Raw genomic sequence first — 24,194 nt, 5'->3', positions numbered from 1 at the left:
GAGGGGAAGATGTGTTTTGTAGTGGCATCACACTGGAGGTGGCAAAAATGCCGGAGGGTGATCCATTGAATTTGGAGGCTTGTGGGGTGGAAGGTGAGGACAATGAGAACCCCAACCTGGTTCTGGGCGGGAGGGGAAGGGGTGAGAGCAGAAATGTATGAATTGGGTTGGACATAGTCTGGGGCCCTGCCACCCACAGTTGGGGTGGAGGAATCCTCCGTTGAGGAAAAAGGAAGACATATCAGAAGGGCTGGTGTGGAAGGTTGCTTCATCAGAACAGATCTAACAGAGAAACTGGGAGAATGGGATGCAGTCCTTACAGGAAGTAGGGTGTGAGGAAGTTTAGTTGAGGTAGCTGTGCGAGTCAGTGGGCTTATAATGAATATTTGATAGCCTATTCCTAGAAATGGAGATAGAGAAGTCAAAGAAGGGGATGGACCTTGTGAAAGTGAGAAGGGTGGAAATTGGAAGCAAAGTTGAAGTTTTCTAGTTCAGGGTGAGAGCAGGAAAAAATACCGATTACACTCATCAATACACTAGAAACAGAGTTGAGGGAAGAGGCTCCCAAGTAGGACTAGAATAAGAAATATCCCACAAAAAGATGGACATAGCTAGGATCTGTGCGGGTACCCATAACAACACCTTTTTGGAGGAAGTGAGATCATTTGAAGTTGTTTAATGTGAGAACAAGTTCAGCCAGGCAGAGGAGAGTGTTGGTGATGGAAATTGATTGGACCTCTGTTCAAGGAAGAAGTGGAGTGCCCTCAGACTGTCCCGGTGGGGAATGGAGGTGTTGAGAGATTGGACATCCGTGGTGACGAGATAGTTCGGGCCAGGAAATGTGAAACTTCCAGGCAATGTCGCGGAGGGCATCAGAAGAGTCACGGATATAGGTGGGGCTAGACTGGACAAGGGGAGAAAAAAATAGTCAAGATAGGAAGAAATCAGTGCAGTGGGGGCAGTAACAGACTGAAATGATAAGTCTCCCAGGGCAGTCCTGCTTGTGGATCTTAGGGAGGAGGTAGAAGCGGGCTTTTCGGGGTTGCGGGGCTATGGCATTGGAAGCTGTGGATGGAAGATCTCCTCCAGCCTCTGCTAGGTAAAGGTCAAATTGCCAGACAACAACAGCACCACTCTTGTCAGCAGCTTTGATAATGTTAGGGTTGGACTTGAGAAAATGGAGTATAGCAAGTTCAGAGGGAGACAGGTTAGAGTGAGTGAGGGGCGCAGAGAAATTGAGGTGGCCAATGAGAACCACTGGCATGACGATGATCAAGAGAGAGTAAGAGGCCAGAGGGAGGGGCTCAGATGGAGGGAGAATACTGGAGATGGGTAAAAATACTGTGTGGGGGTGGGGGAGGACTGCTGGCCTAAGAAGTGGGCGTAGAGGTGATGGCAATGGAAGAGGAGCCCAACATAGTGTGAAGCTCGAAATTCATTGAAGTGGGGGCGTAAGGAGCTAGAGCTGAGTCCTTTGCTAAGGGTAGATTGTTTAGGGTCAGAAAGAGGTAGGTCGGAGGGTATTGTGAATACACAGCAAGAGGTGAGGTTAAAAGAAGCAATGGGATCAGAGAGAGGTGAAGAAGAAAGATCCGAAGCGGCATTGGTACCCATGAGTTGTTGGAGCTTGTGATCCTTAACACCTGAAAGGAAGAGAAAATATTTTTTAAGATGTTGGATGAGATGACAGATGAAGTGAAACTGCAGAGCAGGACAGCTTTGAGATAGTGAGTCGGGGTGCTGCTAAAGAGAGAGATCGAGATTGTGCATTCAGGATGTGGCAAGAATAGTTCGAGGAGTGTTGAATGTCTCGGAGATACCTGTAATTGTGGGTGGTTTTATTTGTTTCTCAGCATCTGTATTATTTTGCTTTTGTTTTATGATTTGCTTTCAAACTGGTTAACTGCTTGTGGGGTCAGATTGGAACCACCTGCAGTTGCTGACTGCCAATCATGTAGCATGGAAGGGCAATACATGGTGGTCTCATGTTTGCTGCTATACTCTGGTGTGGTTGGTTCTTTTTGAGCGAATATTCCTTTTATGAACTGTTGTGCTTAACAGGATTGTGCTGTAAAATAATTGACTTCTGATTAATGCTTCCTTGCAGATCCCAAGTCAAAGATGTAAACTCTTCACCGTTACTACATTCAAAGACCTACACATAGCATTCTAAGGTCGAACATCAATATTGCAGCCTCTGTTATATTTACAGGCTGCCCAACTAGAACACTTCTCAAAATAGTGTCTCCCTTCCAACCTGCAGGCCCCAATTCTTGCCCCATAGAATTGGCCATTCTTTGCGACTCGAAGCCTTTTGAATTGTTTTCTTTAATGCCCAACTGGAATGTCAGCTTTGTGTTTGGAAGATAGTGGCTAAAATCTGACATTGTACCAGAGTAAGTATGATATTTGTAGACCTAGGTGAGTTTTGACACACAAAACGCTACTTTTTAAAAAGACATGCCCCTATGATTGATTTTTTAAAAGTACTGTACAAACCTACATAACCATCTTGTTTAAGCCCTTGTATATGTGATTAGGATGTTTTACACCACCACTAATATGTTCAATCTCCACGATAATTTTGCCACCATGTATTTTAAAGTATTTTTTAAAATACTGAGAATTTGGGGTAAATTCCTCAGTTAAATTGAACATATTTTAACATGAAACCTTTTCAATGCAAAGTTTCAAATAATTCTGTATACTGGCTCAGCACAGAAAACCTCCTTTGAGTATTGTATCAAATTATTATGACAATTAACAATATTTCAACAAATCCAGTGTATTTTGTTGTTCAGAGTGAGAGTCCCTCTTTAGATATCCTCTGTTTTTGGTTTGTGCTGGGTTCTCTGTTGTTCATCATTGCTGGTGGAGAGTGAGTGCTCAGATGAATGTGATAGTAAACGAGAGAGAATGTGAAAGAAAGGGAGGGGGAGAAGAGACACAAAAAGAGGGAGATGGACCCAGTTCAGAGGCCTTGTAACTCCTTGGTTCTGTATGTGCGACTGAGGGCAGCTGCAAGATGATGAGAACGGAGGTGTGTGTATTGCATATCCTATCTTGGTAATGTCTGTCCCTCGCTCATTATCCCCCTTTTTGTGTGTCTCTCACACAGTCTCTCACTTTTTCTCAGTCTGTCTCTTCTCATCTGGCTCCATGCTCTATCTTTTGCCCCATCTCCTAGGTTCTTTCCCCAACCTTTCTCGTGTCTGTGTTTCTACACCCCTCAACATCCAGAACGTTCAAGTAGATATAGTACACAAAAGGCAGATGATTAGTAGGTTCTGTATACACTGTGCTATGTAAAACCACAGCAGGGGAAAGTTACAAATGTTCCACAGTAAACCTTTGGGGTTTTAGAGAGATGGCGGTAAGACAGAATGTACCTGAAAGGTATGTGATACCAAACTTCTGTGCTTTACGTCGTTTGCTACATTAACAAATGGACTGTCGTTCCAATCAGTTATTGAACTGAAATTTCTTTTGGCCATTCAGGTAAATGTTGAAGTATCTATGGCGCTATTTCAAGAGCAGGGAATTTTTCTAGAGTCCTGGCCAACATTTCTCCTTCAAATCAGCACCAGCACAAAAACATTATCTGGTCATTCATTTACTGTTTGTAAGAACAAATTGACTACTGTGCCTACATAACAGTGCAAAAGTAATTCATCAGATGTAAGTTTTTGGGACATCCTAAGAATGGGGTAAAAGACTATTTAAAAGAAAAAGCAAATTAGTTCACTTTTAATGCATATTTAATTAAAAAGGCTAATCGATTGTTGACCTTTATCTCAAGGGCTGGAATACAAAGGGCTGAAACAGATGTTCCAGCTGTACAGAGCTCTGGTTAGATCTCATCTGGAGTATTAAGTTCTGGGCAGTGCACCGCAGGAAGGATATATTGACCTTGGAAGAAATGGAGTGCAGGCAGATTCACCAGAATGTTACAGGGATAAAAGAGTTAAATAATGAGGACAGGGTGCACAGATGAGGCTTGCATTCTCTTGAATATGGAAGAGTAAGGGCCGATCTAATTGAAGTGTTTAAGGTGATTAAAGATTTTGATAGTTTCTCTCTGTTGAACTTATTTCTTGTAGTGGGGGAGTCTAGAACTAGGAGCAAAAACCTAAAATTAGAACAGAGCTGTTTGGGAGTGATCTTTAGAAAGCACTTCTTCACACAAAGGGTAGTGAAAATCTGGAAAGACCCCCCCAAAAAAAACTGAGGCTAGGTCAACTGAGAATTTCAAAACTGAGATTGTAAGATTTTTGTTAGAGGCATTAAAGGTTACAGAACGAAGGCAGGCATGGGGAGTTAGCAACAGGCTCAAAAGGCCAAATGGCCTATTCCCATTCCTGCATTTCTATTTTAATATCTGGTATACATTTGTGTGATTGATGCACACTATCTACCTTGTACTCCTATCATTTTAAACTTTTTGTGACTAGGAGGTGCTGTGATATGCGGATTACTGTTGCAGCTGGATTGGAAGTTATACTTTAAACTGAGTTTAGTTATCTGTTCATCCAGATATGCAACATTATTTTAGTTTGACAACCTCTAGCTGAAATGTTTGTGGTGGTCTCCTTCAAAGGCTTAATGCTTTTTTTGTTCTCAATGGTATTATGCTAGAAATTTGCAAATGGTGTCGATTTCACTGTTCAATGAATAGATTATTTATTTGGAGGAAATGAACTGAAGTTAGAGGACAGAAAATGCTGGGAAGATTCAACAGGTCAGTCAGCATCTATGGAGAGAGAAGCAGTCTTAACATTTAAGGTCATTAACTTTTTAATGAGAACTGGCAAAAGTTAGGTATCTAACAGGTTTTAGGGGGGGGGGGGAGATAATTAAACAAAAGGAAGCGTCTCTGATAGGGTGGAAGGCAGGAATGATTAGATGACGAGGGATGATGGGGATGGTAGTGGGACAAGTAAAGAAACAAAAGGTGGGTTTAGAGGAGCTGTAAATGGCAATAGTAGAACCATTACTGACACGTGCTGTCTGAAAAAAATGGTGGCAGAGCATCTGATCTGAAATTGTTGAACGCAATCTTGAGTCTGGAAGGCTGTAAAGTGTGTAATCAAAAGATCAAATGCTGTTCCTTGAGCTTCCGTTGAACTTCATTAGAACAGTATAGGAGACTGAGGTCAGAATAGGGGTGGGATGGAGAATTAAAATGACAGGCAATTAGAAGCTCAGGGTCCTGCTTGTGACTGTAAGGAAGCATTAGCAAAACCATCACTCAATCTGCGTTTGGTCTCCCCAGTGTAGAGAAGAGCGCAGCGTGAGCAGTGAGTACGAATTTCAAAGGAGTACAAGTAAATCGCTGTTTAACCTGGAAGGATAGTTTAGGGTTGTAGATGGTAGGAAGGGAAGAGGTAAAAGGGCAGGTATTACAGCTCCTGTGCTTGCAGGGGGAGGTGCCGTGAGAAGGGGAGGGGGTGTTGAGGGCTTATTATAGAATGAACCAGGGTGTTGAATAGTTCCTTCAGAATGCTGGCCCAGGAAGGGAAGATGTGTTTGACATTAGCCTGGAGGTGATGGAAATGGCAGAGGATGATCTGTTGAGCATGGAGGCTGGTGGGCTTGAAGGTGAGGACAAGGGGAACCCTATCATGGTTCTGGGAGAGAGGGGAAGGAATGAGAGCACAGTGTGGGTAATGGGGCAAACACAGTCAAAGGCCCTGCCAGCCAAGGAGGGGACTAATCAGTTGAGGAAAAAGTACATTCTAGACAAAAGCTGGAAGAGTTTGAATATTTAGCGTTTGAGTTTGAGGTTCCCATTCTTCCCAACATCTACGTTCCCATTAAGGCGTTTCATTTTCTTCCCCAGTGTCTGTAAATTACCTGCGCTGTTTTTGTTCTCGTTCTTTTATTTTGAAGAATTGAAATATAACATGAGCTTTATTATTTTTGTGGAGTGATTATTTCCACTGAGTTATTAAATCTCGCTAGTGACATACAAATAGGAGAATAAGTCATTTATTGGCATTTATTGTTTTGAAACTTGGATGTAAGTTTTCCAAGGTTCTCTGGTGGTGTGGAGCCCCTCAGAAGGAGGTGGAGTTATGGTGTTCTTGAACCAGTAGGCATGTTTTATTCTAAAAATGAGGCTGTGCAAACAAGTATGGGTTTCGTTACAATTGAGTGTTTAAATACAGGCCCGAACATGATTGTAGGTAATGGACTACAGCATACTTCTCTCACTGTTGAAATTGGTGTATTAGGCGTCTTGGACTTGGCCTGCTGAATCGGGTTGCTTACAGGTCCAGTTGATAAAATGTCAATTTTGTTTTGTGTTTCTTGAACAACTTTGCATTTTGTCCCATACATTAGTTATTTTTATGAGGAATATTGCCACTTTTGAGTTTAGGACTTCAGTATTCTGCTTTGTTGATGTTTAAATCATTCCCTGTCAAGTGCTAAATGTGGGCATTCCCTACCAAATTCTGCACGCTATATATGAGCACGAGGAGCAATGAGGGTCCACCAAATATTGGTGCAGCAGCAGTTCGGATGTTCCATCTACATCTGTTAATAGCCTGGGAATTTACTAGATCTCCCCACAACATTTCGCATGTCCACAATCTCCCACTCACAGGATAGGGTTCCATATAGTTGCTAAACTTGCAGGATGACTTACAGACAACATTTGGAACAGGAATTATTTCTGTCGAAGTTAAGGTTACCACAACATGGTGTTCATTCTACTGAATCCTTCCCAAACCACCCCAGGGGTATTTGCCTCATTTGGTGTTTGCTGTGCACATCTGTATCATCAACACTTGCCTGTAGGAAAGAGGCATCAGCTGGACAGAATGTGGAGCTTTCTCTGGGTAATAGAGTGGTGCAGATGCTGCCCGTATGGGTATCAGGATTTCTTATTTTGACCCTATGGTAACAGTCAAATAAATTGTTTGCACTCAATTAATGTTCATGTGATTGCTGGCCAATGAAGTACGCGTGGCAATTGCTGTTAGGAAGCAACAATGATGCCATCAATAAATGGCAGTTCACAGTAGCTGCATTTGTAGAAGGAGAAGAAACAGTGGGGCTAACCTCTGCTGACCTACTGCGAAGCCCCTATTGGCAGAGGAGGGCCTTGGACTGCAAGGCTAAGCATCAGTTTGTTGATCTGCCTTCACTAACAAGGAAAGTGTGTCTTCAGCTTCAGCACAATGAAAGAATGTGTGCAAATGGACAATAGATTTTTTTTTTTATTCATTCACGGGATGTGGGTGTCGCTGGCTAGGCCAGCATTTATTGCCCATCCCTAATTTCCCTTGAGAAGGTGGTGGTGAGCTGCCTTCTTGAACAGCTGCAGTACATGTGGGATAGGTACACCCACAGTGTTGTTTGGAAGGGCGTTCCAGGATTTTGACCCAGCGACAGTGAAGGAGTGGCGATATAGTTCCAAGTCAGGATGGTGTGTAGCTTGGAGGGGACCTTGCAGGTGCTGGTGTTACCATGCATCTGCTGCCCTTGTCCTTTGAGGTGGTAGAGGTCATGAGTTTGGAAAGTGCTATCTAAGGAGCCTTGGTGCGTTGCTGCAGGGCCTCTTGTAGATGGTACACACTGCTGCCACTGTATGTTGGTGGTGGAGGGAGTGAATGTTTGTTGATGGGATGCCAATCAAGCGGGCTGCTTTGGCCCAAAGGGTGTCGAGCTTCTTGAGTATTGTTGGAGCTGCACCCATCCAGGCAAGTGGAGAGTATTCCATCACACTCCTGACTTGTGCCTTGTAGATGGTGGACAGGCTTTGGGGAGTCGGGAGCTGAGTTACTCGCCACAGGATTCCTAGCCTCTGACCTGTTCTTGTAGCCACGGTATTTATATGGCTATTCCTGGGAGTTACCATCGATCAGAAACTGAACTGGATGTCGATAGTGGGTGATTCAGTGAATGTCAAGGGGAGGTAGTTGGATTCTGTCTTGTTTGAGGTAATCATTACCCGGCAGTTGTGTGGCGCTAGTGTTACTTCCCACTTATCCGCCCAACCCTGGATATTGTCCAGGTCTTGCTGCATTTCTACACGGACTGCTTCAGTACCTGAGGAGTCGCAAATGGTGCTGAACATTGTGCAACCATCAGCGAACATCCCCACTTCTGACCTTTTTATGATTGAAGGGAGGTCATTGATGAAGCAGCTGAAGATGGTTGGGCCTACGACACTACCGTGAAGACCTGCAGTGATGTCCTGGAGCTGAGATGATTGACCTCCAACAGCCACGACTATCTTACTTTGTGCTTGGTACGACTCCAACCAGCAGAGAGTTTTCCCCCTTATTCCCATTGACCTCAGTTTTGCTTGGGCTCCTTGATGCCATACTCGGTCAAATGCTGCCTTGATGTCAAGGGCAGTCATTCTCACCTCACCTCTTGAGTTCAGCTCTTTAGTCCATGTTTGGACCAAGGCTGTAATGAGGTCCGGAGCTGAGTGGCCCTGGCGGAACCCAAACTGAGCGTCACTGAGCAGGTTATTGCTAAACAAGTGTTGCTTGATAGCACTGTCAATGACACCTTCCATCACTTTGCTGATGTTCGAGATTATTGATGGGGTAGTAATTGGTCAGGTTGGACTTGTCCTACTTTCTGCGTACAGGACATACGTGGGCAGTTTTCCACGTTGCCGGTAGATACCAGTGTTCTAGCTGTACCAGAACAGCTTGGCTAGGGGCCCGGCAAGTTCTGGAGCACAGGTCTTCAATACTTTTGCAGGAATGTTGTCAGGGCCCATAGCCATTGCGGTATCCAGTGCTTTCAGTCTTTTCTTTATCACATGGAGTTAATTGAATTGGCTGAAGTCTGGCATCTGTGATGCTGGGTGGGGACTTCAGGAGGAGGCTGAGATGGATCATCAGCTTGGCATTTTTGGTTGAAGATTGTTGCAAATGCTTCAGCCTTATCTTTTGCGCTGATGTGCTGGGCTCCCCCATCACTGAGGTTGGGGATATTTGTGGATCCACCTCCTCCAGTTAGTTGTTTAATTGTCCACCACCATTCATGACTGGATGTGGCAGGACTGCAGAGCTTAGATCTGATCCGTTGGTTATGGGATTGCTAAGCTCTGTCTATCGGATGCTGCTTACGCAGTTTGGGACGCAAGTAGTCCTGTGGTGTAGTTTCACCAGGTTGACACCTCATATTGAGGAATGCCTGGTGCTGCTCCAGGCATGCCCTCCTGCAGTCGTCTTTGAACCAGGTCTCCTGACTTGATGGTAATGGCAGAGTGGGGGATATGCTGGGCATGAGGTTACAGATTGTGATTGAGTAGAATTCTGCTGCTGCCCAACAACACCTCATGGATGCCCTCTTTTACATTGCTAGATCTGTTTGAAATCTATCCCATTTAGCACGTGGTAGTGCCACACAGTGCGATGGAGGGTATCCTCAATGTGAAGACAGGACTTTGTCTCCACAAGGACTGTGTGGTGGTCACTCCTGCCAATACCGTCATAGAAGGATGCATCTGCGGCAGGCAGGTTGCTGAGGATGAGGTCAAGTCTATTTTTCCCTCTTGTTGGTTCCCTCACTACCTTACACAGACCCAGTCTAGCAGCTATGTCCTTTGTGACTCGGCCAGCTCGGTCAGTAGTGGTGCTGCCGAGCCACTCTTGGTGATGGACAGTAGTTGCTTATAGTGTTTCAAATGGTACCTCTCAGAGGCTGCCAGAGTTTCCTACTTTCGGTTTCTGCCGGGCCAGATGGACCCCGTGAGAAATGTGTGTAAGCTTAAGCACCTTCACCTTCCTGGTACCATCAAATCTCTTTGTAATTTGGACCCAGGTTCAAGGGACCAGGACGACTGTGCTGTTGTGGTTGGCCACCCCTCTCCCATGCTGTTTGGACCTCAGCTTTTATTGGAGCCTCAAATAGGACAGTATTCCTTTAGTGAACCTTCTGCAACAGGAGCTGCAACTCTTCAGCATTAAAGGAAACAATGTTGCCCACATGCCTCCGTAATATAATTTTGATCAATTTCTCTATTTCCTTGAATATTAGAAATCCTGCATGTATGACTTAATCATTTACCTGTTGAATGCTACATATAACGTTTATAATTTGAAAATTTGTAATAAGGTTCCACTGGTCAGTCGGTCATAAAAAAAAGTCTAGCTGACTGAATTGCAAGAAATGTCTTTTATAATATACTAAGGTAATGAGAGCTGTCACTTGCACGTCTTGGTGTACCAAGTATCAACAATAATACATTTTCTTTTTCCCCACATTCTTCCTTTTCTAATCTGCAGGTATCTGCTTGACTTAGCTGGTAGCACTCTCTCCTTTTAGAGTCAGTAGGTTTTGGGTTCAAATCTCCATCCAGGATTTGAGCTGGCATTTTAGTGCAGTACTGAGAGAGTGCTAAGTTAGATATAACACTGCATAATTTCCTTGATGGACATTGAATAGTGGATTAAGGGAGTAGTCCTGGATGGATTCTATGAACTCCCTCCTCATTTTAACCAAAAACCTTTGTCTTATATAAGTCTACCTTATGAAGGGCATTGGTGCCAGTTTGATTTAGGTGAAATGCTTCCTGTTTGTAGAGCTATCCCCGCCTCAAGACTCATTCCAATACCCTAGAAATCTGAACCCTTTTCTACACCTGTCAAGTCCTCCATTCCTGTGCCTAATCTGCATCTTCCTAACTGGTGTACTATGTTGTGCATAGTGCAATCCTAATAATACAATCTTTTGAGGTCCTGCATTTTAATCTAATACTAAACTCCTTAGAACCTTTTTTGCAAGGTGTCTATCCTGTTCATATACTATTGTTTCCAATGTGCGATATAACTTCCTAAACTTTCCAGAATGTTGACCACCTGCTCCATTTATGTCATTTAACCAGGCAGCTGGGAGGCAAGACTGTCTGAAATTCCCAGTCATGGTTATAGAAAAGGCTACAGTCTAATCTAATTAATCAAAGTTTTTTTTTTTGCTTTTTTAAAACAAAAATTAAATTAATCAACTTCAAGGAGTAGATTGTATTAATTCTTCGAAAGATAGAATCCTGGAATATAAATTCCTGAAACTTTTCCTCCTCCCATGTAGCATAGAGTGTCTCCAACTTAGAATCAGTAGTTTTAAGCTTGAGTAAGTTCACCTAGAGAGGCTTCTTGTGTTTGTGGTTTTCCGGGGAAAGCTTGGCTTCCAGAAACTCCCATGTCACACGCGTTCTGCATGATACTGGCCTTGCCTGTCTTACCATTATAATTATTTGACCTTGTGAATGAGCTGAACTCCTGCTCATCACTGAATTCCCATTCAAAACCAAATACCCTTTTTATCCATTTCACTGATCCTCTCCCAGATTCATTACTGTACTTATTTCTATATTGCTTAATGTTTTGAAAAAATGTCATTACTGTATTTACTTTCTTAGCCGAAACTAACAGTTAACATAGAGCAGCCAGTTTTTCCACATGAATTTCAGTACTTAACAAGGTTAAACCAGTTTGTTACTGCTAATTCCCTTCTGTTCTTTAGCTTTTAGTTCCTTTCTACTCTTTAGCTTTTAGTTCATACGTTTATAGGTTGAACTATAATCGCTTGAATTCCAGTTTAAAAATTTAGGCTTTTTAAGTCAGACTTCTTGTTGCTCTGTACTGGGTGCACTCCCAACTAAAGGCAGGAAACCTTATGGCTGCCACGCAAAGCAATTTGAAGATGTCCAAATGCAAATCTCAAAGTGCTTTAGGTATAGTATAGTTCTTTGGAAGGCCATAAATACTGACAAGAGGCAGGGGTTAAGAGAAGCCCAAAATGTTTTGGAATTCAGAAATTCCAACATGAAGATAAAGCAGCAACAGCAACTTGTATTCATATAGCACCTTTAATGTTGTAAAACTTCCCAAGCAAGAAAATATGGGAAAGCAATTTGACCATTTTGGCATGTTAATGCTGTACTGCGTGTGGTCAAATCTTTGACAGGATTTGAACTACCTATCATGCCACAAGTTAAACTAAAACGTACCTTCTTCTTGCTAATAGTCATTGTGAACACAACATATCACAATGTGTGCTGACAGCTCTCTGTTAGTTCACCCAACTGACCCAGATGGAGAGTGTTGATTGTGAGGTCATCACAATGGAAACCAAACCTTGTTCTCATTGGGACCACATATGAGTACTTTTGAGTTGGCTCCCAGTTATGGGAACCCTGGCTGGTTTTATTTTCACAGTTCCCCAAGAATGAGTTTTCAGGGCTAATTTTCACATCTCTGTTATCATTCTACCTAACATCAGCTAACTCAATATGAATCAAGTATCAAACTGTGGGGTCTTGCTGGTTTATCTGACTCAGTGCTGTTACCTACTAAACCATTGGCAGAGCTGTAGAAGTTTTCTTTTGATAGGCTTTATGCGCAGATTTTGGCATGCATATCATTGAAATAAAATTCATGTATGATAAATGGCACAAAACACAGAAAATGCATTGTACAAATTTGCAATGCTCATCACAGTACTCCAAGTTTAATGGCTCTGTACACACTACAGAGGAACCAAACTGCACTGTAATATAATCCCTGTGATTAATGCAACAAATCCTGCAGCCTGTAAAACAATAAACACAAGAACACTTTCTGTCCAGTCTAATGTTCATCGCTTCTTCAGTATTGCCAAAACCACAGAAAACTACATTTCTGTAAGCTCACCCTTTTCATGTGGTCCCAAATAGAGCAGAGATTTTTTCCAATAATGAAGCAGCATCTTGAAGGTCCTTAAATCTGTTGTCCTATTTCTCATCGCTCAAGTGTCTTCACTTTCTAACATTTTTGCAGTTTACTCACTTGTCTCACAATGATGATCCTACTCAATGACAGATTTGCTGATATGATGATCATTTAGGCCCAAATGGTTAATGGCAGGTTTTAAACAGACTCAATGAAAGTGTGCTGTGTGCACCCAATTCTTTGAGGTTAGCTCAATTCATATAACTTCAGTTGCAGATTTGTACGAATTGAGGGGTACGCTTGTGCAGGGAGTGGAAAGCTCTAAATGAAATTTAAAGGACAAGTCAAGTCAATGTTAGAATGGGAAACAAAATTCTTGGAAAAATTCTAAGTATTTAATCCATTAACAGCCTTTACTATGACTGAAGAGAGAAGGGACTAATGGGCAAATGTGAAAGGAGAGGCAACTCAAAGTATGGGCATAAGTTTGAAGGCAAGTAGTTGAGCAGGTCAACACCTGACTCCCTGTTTGGTTACTATTGTTGCATGTGAGCAAGGTGGCCCTCTCTGGTACTTGCTGCTGTTCTCAGGTCAACATTGCAGCATGCCTGGAAGAAAGTGGAGCCAAGCTTCATGCCACAGCTGTCCATTACCATCACTGGATGTGCAATCCCTTTGCTGCATGGCAGATGTAAGCATTTTTGCAACACATATTATAGCTCTGCCCTTGGCTCTCTACTGATTTGGACTATGTTGAGAGTTCCCCATTGTCCTTGCCAGGATATGTGACGAGCCTACAGTTGGGGTTCGTGACACCTTTGCAGGGCAGTCAGTGAGGATTATGCTACTTCTAGATCACACTGCTGTGCTTTCTTTCACACAGTGCTACTGAAAGTATGACTCTTTGGGGTGCGAGGAAGCATTTAATATTAGTTAGGAATTTGCAGATTTTAGTGATAACCTCTGCTGTCCCAGCATCTCAGGACAAGGAGCCATTGTATGCACCCATGATTTATCACAGCTAAGCTCTAGTCACCAGTATCTGTAACAGAAAATCTAGGCTAATGTTTTAGTTTGGTGAATTTCTGTTGTCACTTGCTATTTGACCGTCATAAATGTGACAAATATGAAGAGATGATTCTGGATTTCACTTTTGAGTATGATTTTTCTTTTGGAAAAATAATTAAAGAATAACACTTTGTACAATAACTGATGTGGCAGTTTTGAATTATGGAATTTGCTCGTGCCCTTCCGGAGGAAGTTGTGATCGTTCTTTTGTGGCAAGAGAATAATGAGCATGTATTTGTGATATTAATAATGACATCAAAAGGGAAATCACAAAAAACTGATCTCTATATTTAATAGTTAAAATTAGATGTGGAGAATTGACCATTCGCAATACGTGGATTTCATTGTGCCTTAAACATGCAAAGCTTCCATTTCTTCTACAGCCATTAATGTATTTTTATTTTTCTGTCATCTCGTGATCACAGTAAGAAGGATTGCCTTAAATTCACACCAGCATTGTTAAGCTTTACCTTAAATTCACACTTTTATTGTTGACCTTTACCCATACGGCTTTACATCGTTACATTAACCGATATAGGAAATGGCTAGGATATTCTGTCAGTTAGTTGTGAGTACTGTACTTCATGCTTCAACATTACCAATTTTTTGTGTCCTACTTCATCCAGCAAAGCTTAATATAACGGGGGCTTTCATTAGCATTGAATTGGAAAATGTTATGATTTTGGCGCATTGTGCCAGCTCTTTGGAAAGAGCTATCAAATTAGTCCCACTGCTCTGCTCTTTGCCCATGGCCCTGCAAATTTTTCTTTTTCACATATATATCCAATTTCCTTTTGAAAGTTACTATTGACTCTATTTAAACCACCTATTCAGGCAGTGCATTCCAAATGGTGGTAAATCACTGTAAAATAAATTATTCATCTCCCCCTGGTTCTTTTGCCAATTATCTTAAATCTGTGTCGTTTGGTTTCTGACCTTTTCTGCCAGTGGAAACAGTTTTTCATCTACTGTACCAAAATTCGTCATAATTTTGAGCACCTCTGTTGGCTCTCCCCTTAACCGTCTCTGCTCTAAGGAGAAAAATCCCAGCTTCTCAAGTCTCTCCACATAGGGTGGCACAGTGGTGCAGTGGTTAGCACCGCAGCCTCACGGCTCCAGGGACCCGGGTTCGATTCCGGGTGGAGTTTGCAAGTTCTCCCTGTGTCTGCGTGGGTTTTCTCCGGGTGCTCCGGTTTCCTCCCACAAGCCAAAAGACTTGCAGGTTGATAGGTAAATTGGCCATTATAAATTGTCACTAGTATAGGTAGGTGGTAGGGAAATATAGGGACAGGTGGGGAAGTTTGGTAGGAATATGGGATTAGTGTAGGATTAGTATAAATGGGTGGTTGATGTTCGGCACAGACTCGGTGGGCCGAAGGGCCTGTTTCAGTGCTGTATCTCTAATCTAATCATAACTGAAGTCCTTTAACCCTGGTACCATTCTAGTAAATCTCCCTGAATCCTTTTCAAGGCCTTGACATCTTTCCTAAAATGGGGTGCCCAGAATTAGGTACAATTCTTCAGATGAGCACTAACCAATGAATGTTAGTTAACAGCAGTAAGATATTTATTTCAAACAAGGTTGGAGAAAGCCACAAATAGTGCAAACTGTGCATATTAAATAGTGTCATTATTCAATAACTTTTTATGGATTTAAACAAATCAAATGAGAATGACTTTAATTCTCAGAATATATTTAGTCTTTAGTTTTCTTCTAATCTATCAGGCCATATGGGCAGATAATGATCTCATGGGGCATGAGTACATTAAACATGTCACTGTTTTTTCAATAACAGTGTCATGGAATATATGATTGTGATAAATTTTCCAATTTCTTTTCAAGATGGAAATGAAGCGGAAGCAGGAGGAGAGCTGGGCGAAGAAGAGAATTGGTTTGGAAATGCCTCTGAAACTCCTTCTGAAGTCTCTTATTTAGATGTGCAAGAAGACCTTAATGTGTCACCTGGGGACAAGTTGCAAGAACAAGAAACCTCTCCGGATACCTCCTTGGGAAGCACAAGTCTCATAAGGAACTCCTTGGAATTGCTAGTTTCTGAAAATGATCGGTTCAAAGACACCTTGGAAAAACAGGATGTGTTGTCACCTGTTCCATCACCGCTGTTGCATGAAATGGGATCCCATGTATTACACAAACCCATGAGTAGCAATTTGAGACGTCTGTTGGAGGCTGGGTCAGTCGGTGCCGGCACTGGTCTGGGAGCTACAGGAAAAGATGATTCTGCAGTTGATTTTGATTCAGCTTTGCCTTTGTCACCTCATGCACTACAACTAAGTGCTCTTGCTAGGAAGTTAGCTGCTAAGCAGGAGCAAAGTAATAATTTTAGTCCAAGTAACAATTTTATGTGGAATCAGGATATTTGGCTGCAAAATTCTTCATCTTGTAGTTTATCACCTGCTTCAGCTACACAGAAGCTTAAGGCTGCTGCAAACGCAGTTCGTCTGGACAAAAGTCTTTCAAGGGAAGAGGAGCCAGTGAGATTTAGCCCATACTCATCACCTTACAGCCCTATACAAAAGCAGTCTGCTAGTTCTGCACTGGCTGCTCTCTCAAAGAAAGTTAGTGAAAGAAGCCTGTCATCTGCTCAAGATCATAAGCGTCCAGGAAGTTCTTTCCTTTCTCTGGCCTCAATGACCTCATCAGCTGCTCTACTGAAAGAAGTTGCAGCTAGGGCTGCTGGGAATATGTTGGTTGAGAGGAAAGATCAACTGATCCCAGGAGATACCTTACAATCTCTGGAAGTGAAACAAGAAAAAGTGATTCCATCAGTTCCAGTAGAAACTCTGTTGCCAGCACCCAAACAGAAGACACTGAAGCCCGCCAATCAAGGTATGTGATGTCAAAATGTTATTTGAAGTTCAAATGTGAAAACATTTTTCTTTCTTGATTTGTGTGTATCTTTTATAAATTGCCCTTTTTTGTCTTGTGCATATGTATTTTGGTATTATCTTGAAGCACTTCCAGACCTTCTGCAGGGCTGCGCATTCTAAATTCAAATGTTAACGATAGGCAGGCATTTATGCTGAATCTATTCTGAGGTCACCAAGAAGTCTAATTTGAGGGTCTTCTTTGGCCTCCTTATCTCGAGAGACAATGGATACGCGCCTGGAGGTGGTCAGTGGTTTGTGAAGCAGCGCCTGGAGTGGCTATAAAAGGCCAATTCTAGAGTGACAGGCTCTTCCACAGGTGCTGCAGAGAAATTTGTTTGTCGGGGCTGTTGCACAGTTGGCTCTCCCCTTGCGCCTCTGTCTTTTTTCCTGCCAACTGCTAAGGCTCTTCGACTCGCCACATTTTAGCCCCGTCTTTATGGCTGCCCGCCAGCTCTGGCGAACGCTGGCAACTGACTCCCACGACTTGTGATCAATGTCACAGGATTTCATGTCGAGTTTGCAGACGTCTTTAAAGCGGAGACATGGACGGCCGGTGGGTCTGATACCAGTGGCGAGCTCGCTGTACAATGTGTCTTTGGGGATCCTGCCATCTTCCATGCGGCTCACATGGCCAAGCCATCTCAAGCGCCGCTGACTCAGTAGGGTGTATATACTGGGGATGTTGGCCGCCTCGAGGACTTCTGTGTTGGAGATATGGTCCTGCCACCTGATGCCACGGATTCTCCGGAGGCAGCGAAGATGGAATGAATTGAGACGTCACTCTTGGCTGACATACGTTGTCCAGGCCTCGCTGCCATAGAGCAAGGTACTGAGGACACAGGCCTGATACACTCGGACCTTTGTGTTCCGTGTCAGTGCGCCATTTTCCCACACTCTCTTGGCCAGTCTGGACATAGCAGTGGAAGCCTTTCCCATGCGCTTGTTGATTTCTGCATCTAGAGACAGGTTACTGGTGATAGTTGAGCCTAGGTAGGTGAACTCTTGAACCACTTCCAGAGCGTGGTCGCCAATATTGATGGATGGAGCATTTCTGACGTCCTGCCCCATGATGTTCATTTTCTTGAGGCTGATGGTTAGGCCAAATTCATTGCAGGCAGCCGCAAACCTGTCGATGAGACTCTGCAGGCACTCTTCAGTGTGAGATGTTAAAGCAGCATCGTCAGCAAAGAGGAGCTCCCTGATGAGGACTTTCCGTACTTTGGACTTCGCTCTTAGACGGGCAAGGTTGAACAACCTGCCCCCTGATCTTGTGTGGAGGAAAATTCCTCCTTCAGAAGACTTGAACGCATGTGAAAGCAGCAGGGAGAAGAAAATCCCAAGAAGTGTGGGTGCGAGAACACAGCCCTGTTTCACGCCACTCAGGATAGGAAAGGGCTCTGATGAGCCACCATGTTGAATTGTGCCTTTCATATCGTCATGGAATGAGGTGATGATACTTAGTAGCTTTGGTGGGCATCCAATCTTTTCTAGTAGTCTGAAGAGACCGCGTCTGCTGACGAGGTCAAAGGCTTTGGTTGAGCTGGACATACAGCCAACCAAATCGGAACTCAGTGATGCCATTGATTCTCTAGCCAGCGGAAAAGCCCCTGGGAAGGACAGCATTACCCCTGAAATAATCAAGAGTGCCAAGCCTGCTATACTCTCAGCACTACATGAACTGCTATGCCTGTGCTGGGACGAGGGAGCAGTACCCCAGGACATGCGCGATGCCAATATCATCACCCTCTATAAAAACAAAGGTGACCGCGGTGACTGCAACAACTACCGTGGAATCTCCCTGCTCAGCATAGTGGGGAAAGTCTTTGCTCGAGTCACTCTGAACAGGCTCCAGAAGCTGGCCGAGCGCGTCTACCCTGAGGCACAGTGTGGCTTTCGTGCAGAGAGATCGACCGTTGACATGCTGTTTTCCCTTCGTCAGCTGCAGGAGAAATGCCGTGAACAACAGATGCCCCTCTACATTGCTTTCAATTTGAGGGTACCCTTTTTTAATATGTATATAATCTAATTCTGCTTGTGTGAACCTATGCAATGAATATCAGGAGACTTTTCAATAATGGAGTGCAGTACTGCCCAAGTTTTCCCATCACATATTGGAACAATATCCGAAAGAAACAGATGAGAGTATTTTTCCAAAATGGAAATGTTATAAAATTACAAATCTGTATTATTTTTGGTCCCATCTCATGGTGTCTGTTCCCAGAGTGAGTTGTCAGATTGTTTGTTTGTTTAACATCCATCTTGGTGGAGCCCCTACTTCCTCCAGTTGAACTCTGGGAACAGTGAAGATATCACTTTTGACCCCCAACCCCATCACAAACTCCCTACCTTTGCCACCAATTCCATTTCCCACTCCAGCCATCATCTTTGGCAGAACCAGACTGTTTGCAACTTCCAACATCCCATTCGACCCTTAGCTGAGCTCCAAGCTCCATAAGAAAGACTGAAATAAAAACAGGAAATGCTGGAAATACTCAGCAGGTCTGGCAGCATCTGTGGAGAGAGAAGCAGAGTTAGCGTTTCAGCTCAGTGACCCTTCATCAGAACTGGCAAAGGTTAGAAATGTAATAGGTTTTAAACATGTAAAGCGGGAATGGGGCAAGATAACAAAAGTGAAGGTGTTGATAGAACAAGGTCACAGAGAATAACTGACCAGAAGGTCATGGAGCAAAGGCAAACGGTATGTTAATGGTGTTTTGAAAGACAAAGCGTTAGTGCAGAGAGGATGTTAATGGACAGAAATATAAACAGCCATGGCCCAAAGCACAAACATGAAAAAAAACAGTGGGCAGACACAGGGTAAGAAAAATGATTTTATTTTAGTTTGTTTCATCATTCATTTTTCTTACCCTGTGTCTGCCCACTATTCTTTTCATGTTTGTGCTTTGGGCCATGGCTGTTCATTATTCTGTCCATTAGCATCCTCTCTGCACTAACGCTTTGTCTTTCAGCACACCATTAACATACTGTTTGCCTTTGCTCCATGACCTTCTGGTCAGTTATTCTCTGTGACCTTGTTCTATCAACACCTTCACTTTTGTTATCTTGCCCCATTCCTGCTTTACATGTTTAAAACCTATTACATTTCTAACCTTTGCCAGTTCTGATGAAGGGTCACTGAGCTGAAACGTTAACTCTGCTTCTCTCCACAGATGCTGCCAGACCTGCTGAGTATTTCCAGCATTTGTCTTTATTTCAGATTTCCTGCATCTGCAGTACTTTGCTTTTATGAACAAGAAAAATAGCCTGTTTCCACCTCCATGACCACGTACCTCTTCCTCTGCCTCAGCCCATCAGCTGTTGAAACCCTAATCTGTCCTTTTATCACCTCCAGACTTGAAGATTCCAGTGTCCTCCCATTCTCTCTAAACTTCACATTCAAAACTCTGCTGCTTGTATTTTGTGCTGCACCAAGGCTCACTCACCCTTGGCCTCACTGACTTATGTTGGCTTCTGGTCCCCTAGTGCCTCAAATTTTAAAATCTCTTTCTTGTGTTTAAAGCCCTTCATGGTCTTGCCCCTCCCTATCTCTGTAACTTCCTCTTGCCCCCTCAAACACTCCATTCCTCTGACTCTGTCCTCTTGTGCATCCCTTCCACCTTTGCCTCACCATTGACACCTTTCAGCCACCTAACACCCCACGCTCTGGAATTCCTTCCCTAAACTCCACTGCCTTTCCACCCCTCTGTCTTCCTTTAAGGCACTCCTTCTTGACACAAGCTTTTGGTGTACCCATCCTAATATCGTTTCCTTTGACTTGACATACATCTTACACCGCTAAAGCGTCTGGAGGTATTTTATCAACATTAAGGGTGCTGGATAAATGCAAGTTGTTGTGATTTAAAAATCATACCGCGTTACTCTACTGTACACAAATCAGAATGGATTTCTTAGTTCTTGGTGTTGGAAAGAGTAACTTCGTAAAACCGAATCAAGAGCAGGCTTCAATAACTCTGCTGCTCTTCCCTCAAAAAGGAAATCTTTGAAATCTTTCTGCTGATCTGTGGTCCAGATTGAATTGTATTACTTCAGTGACAATTACTTGAAGTTTGTTTTCCTCTACAGTTTCCGAGGAAGAGGGAGGAAAATCCTTCCAGTGTCCAATTTGTGGTCTGGTTATAAAACGCAAAAGCTACTGGAAACGCCATATGGTGATTCACACAGGGCTAAAAAGTCACCAGTGTCCACTCTGTCCATTCCGCTGCGCACGCAAGGACAATCTGAAATCACACATGAAGGTACAATGAAGTGAGGACATAGTTTTGTAAATCTAAATACACTCTTTTTACTTAGTTTTGCTGCTGAAAGTTGATTGGATTTTGCATTCCCAGTGTTCTTTCCTGTTGGATTTTGGAATACAGTGTAAATGTTTTGAATAAGAAATGTAACTTCGGTAACTGCTGACAATCATGGCGATGTTTAATTAGAATTTTCATCTCAATCCTAGAAGGCCAACGGTCAGAAGGCTATTCTGTAGTTTCTCCAAAGCAATTCCTACAAAAATAAGAACTAGGAGCAGAAGTTGACCATATGGGCCAAGAATGGCTGTGTAAATGTGGTTGTTAGGACCAGGTGAGAAAGGGGTCTAGCATTCCCTCTCAACCTTCACCTGTTCTTACCGTAACAGGGTTTTAATTTTAAACACACCTTGTTTTTAGCTCCCGCTTGGTGAATCCTTGTTTGCCGCTTTCCAATTATAAGGCAAAGAAACCAGCACAAGCAGGTTTCCTTGGGTTTAAAGAAGAAAGGTTGAAATTTATTAAACTTGAACTTTGTTCTTATTTGGTTAACGCTTACGGATACACGACGCGCCCACACGAGCATGCATATGTGATACACACATGCAGAGAGAGACAGAACAGAGCAGAAGAAATAAAGTGGAAAAGTTTGAGGCAATCTCTGAAGAGGGTTTTTGTTACGGATCTTCACTGTAGGGTCCTTGATTGTAGGTGGATCTTGCTTTTCGTTGGGGCCCAGTATTCTTGAACCTTGTTCGCTGTAGGAGACTTTTCTCTCTTGGGGTTCATGTGTCCTCAGTCGGTTTTGGAGTTCCATGAGAAAGAGGTGGGAGCAGACAGGAGAGGCTGTGGCGAGCCAGCCTGGAGAGGTCTTTTCAGTCCAGGAGCAAACAGACACTCTGAGTTCAAACTGTTGGTCCAATTCAGAAAAACCCAGGTTGCCAAGCAGGTTAGTCATCTGACTAGCTGGTCTGACCACATCTGTTTGTTGATTTATTGGTCTTAGCTGACCCTGGAATGTCTCCTCTTACACACAATACCTGGTGCTCAAAGTCTAATGTTGATTTAAATTGGAGCAGGGAATAGCCCCTTTGACCTTCCCAGCACTGGCTGTTAGTATGCAAAACATGTTTTCCAGCCAAGGCCCTGGTGATTTTTTTTAAACAAGCCCTTTCTTCACTTTAGCAACAGTTTGAAATTTAGTGTCCATGTGGTGAAATTAATATGCCTCATTCTTGGCAGGTGGTGGGGGTCTAGCATGCCAGTGGTCCTAAAACTAAGATTACAGGGAATTTAAAATGACAGCAAACTACAGACATATTTTATCGTAATCTGCAGAATTGAAAGTTACTATTTTTATCCGAGCTTCTTGCCTGCCACTTTCCTGAAGACATTTCTGGGGTACAGTTCCATGGGCACTGGTTGTCTTCTGATACCTCTCCAAGTGACCATTCTTCTTGTGAAACTTAGACAGAAAGTGGTCAACAAGCTACTTGATTCGGGTGGGGATCATAGTTGAGCTGGCTTCTGTCTTAACATGCACATGCTTTCACCCCCGCCACCCACACCCCAACAGGGGTTGCTGCACAGTGATCGAGGGTAGAAGCTCTGCCAGTTCTCCATACCTCCCCCAAACCAGGGGAACATTGCTATCCTGAAAGAGAATATTTAACAGCTCAGACCAGATGTACATTTAACTGGGTAATAAACCTGAGCATGGAACTAATATTTAACTTTGGGGACGTGAAGAAAAAATAGATTTTGAGTCACTTGTTCAATTGAAATTTGAACTGAAAATCAAGTGCTTTTCTTTTCTTTAAGCAAACTTAACTGCAAAATATCAGATTGAAAGTATTCAAATATTGATCAATATTTTAACATGCCTGTAATCTGATTTATGGTAGAGTGCCATGATTTTGATTGATTAATATCTAGAACATCAAAGCAAAAATGAATGCCAGAAATAAACTGTACCGATTCATTAAATGATACAATTTAATTTCACAAAAAAGCCAACCAACCTTTAACTGCCAATCAGATGAAGTTGGTGTTATTTCCGGACAACTATCTGTGTGGATATGAACACAGGAGTAGCTATAAAAGTGTGCACATGTACAGTAACCGAATGTCGATTCTTTAACAGCTGCAGTCCACTGTGCAAAGCCAATAGCTGCAGTGAGCCAAGAGAAAGGATCATAAAATAGTCAGGTGACTGTTTCTTCTGATAAAGTACTGTAGTTATGAAGTTGGTTAAAATGCAGCATGATTTAACTTTTATAATATCGGAAACGCTGCAAAGGTGCAGTACCAACCAGCTGCCCCATAGATTGGCAGGACCTGGATTCTTTATCTACTGATTTCTCAATCTCTGAGTAATTGCCAAAGTGAGAACATGATCAGAGTAGTACTATTGGGATGGAGAATAGAAGGGAGAGTTTGTTCCCCATATTCAGTAAACAACTGCTTTGGACAACTATTCTTGGACAAGAGAGTAGTTTGCAGTGCAACCCGATGCAGCAGAATGGGGGAAATATCTTAAAATGAGCCTTGGCTTCACCAGAATGTCCTTTTTACTGGTTGCACCAAGAGTCACAAACTTTGAGTTCATAGCGTGTCTGTATTTATTTTAGTTCAGCATTCTGATTTGTAAGCTGCAAGTATAATCTTGTTCTAACCAGTGCCATCATGGAAGATGAGATTAAAACTTCTGCCAAATGAGGCAACCATGTACTGCAAACTTCTGTGGACTTTAGTTGTGATTTTAAAAAAAGAAAGAAAATTGTGGTAAATCTATACAAGTTGCCAATAGGAAACATTGGTTAAAATGGAAACTTGTTTTGAAATGGAAATTTTGCATGATATAATGGATGCTACTGCGGCAGGCAAGCTCTCTGGTTTAGGTGAAATTTTGGTGTTCCTTTGAGTTTATTTGATTCCCTCACCTTGTAACACGCCCCAACATTTATTTTCTGTAAAATATATGTGTCTTTTCAGTTGACATTAGAAAGTTTCTTGTCCCAATTGTTTTTCAAATAGATTTTTCTGTTTTAACCAGCGATGCTTGGCAAAGTCACGGATAATCAATTGTACAGGAATTTGAGACTAGAAGCAGTTGTACACTTTTTTTTGTTGATTCAGCCAGCACATTTGATTCTTTGTCTTGAGTAGATTGTTTCTTTCGCTAAAATGACACTCTGAAGTGAGTATATCTGTGTGTTTAATTGTGAAAGGGTGAGGGCAAAGGTTTATATTGGAAGCTTTTTTTATGTTCTTGCGTTCCCTTTTCAAACAACTTTGTCAA

General features: G+C 42.7%; 1 protein-coding gene across 5 annotated transcripts in view; it reads left to right on the top strand.

The window, feature by feature from the left end:
• Positions 1 to 24,194, top strand: part of znf827 (zinc finger protein 827) — a 119,379-nt gene that overhangs the window by 7,072 nt on the left and 88,113 nt on the right. For all 5 annotated transcript variants that reach the window (XM_068041413.1, XM_068041421.1, XM_068041406.1 and 2 more), the window contains exons 2-3: positions 15,592 to 16,596; positions 20,721 to 20,893. In XM_068041413.1, coding sequence (XP_067897514.1) covers positions 15,592 to 16,596; positions 20,721 to 20,893 — 1,178 coding nt within the window. The remainder of the gene's footprint in view (positions 1 to 15,591; positions 16,597 to 20,720; positions 20,894 to 24,194) is intronic.

Source organism: Heterodontus francisci, chromosome 1 (genome assembly GCF_036365525.1).
Source record: "Heterodontus francisci isolate sHetFra1 chromosome 1, sHetFra1.hap1, whole genome shotgun sequence".
Classification (NCBI taxonomy): domain Eukaryota; kingdom Metazoa; phylum Chordata; class Chondrichthyes; order Heterodontiformes; family Heterodontidae; genus Heterodontus; species Heterodontus francisci.
The sequence above is the reverse complement of the archived record's forward strand: the minus strand, read 5'-3'. Positions and strand labels throughout refer to the sequence as shown.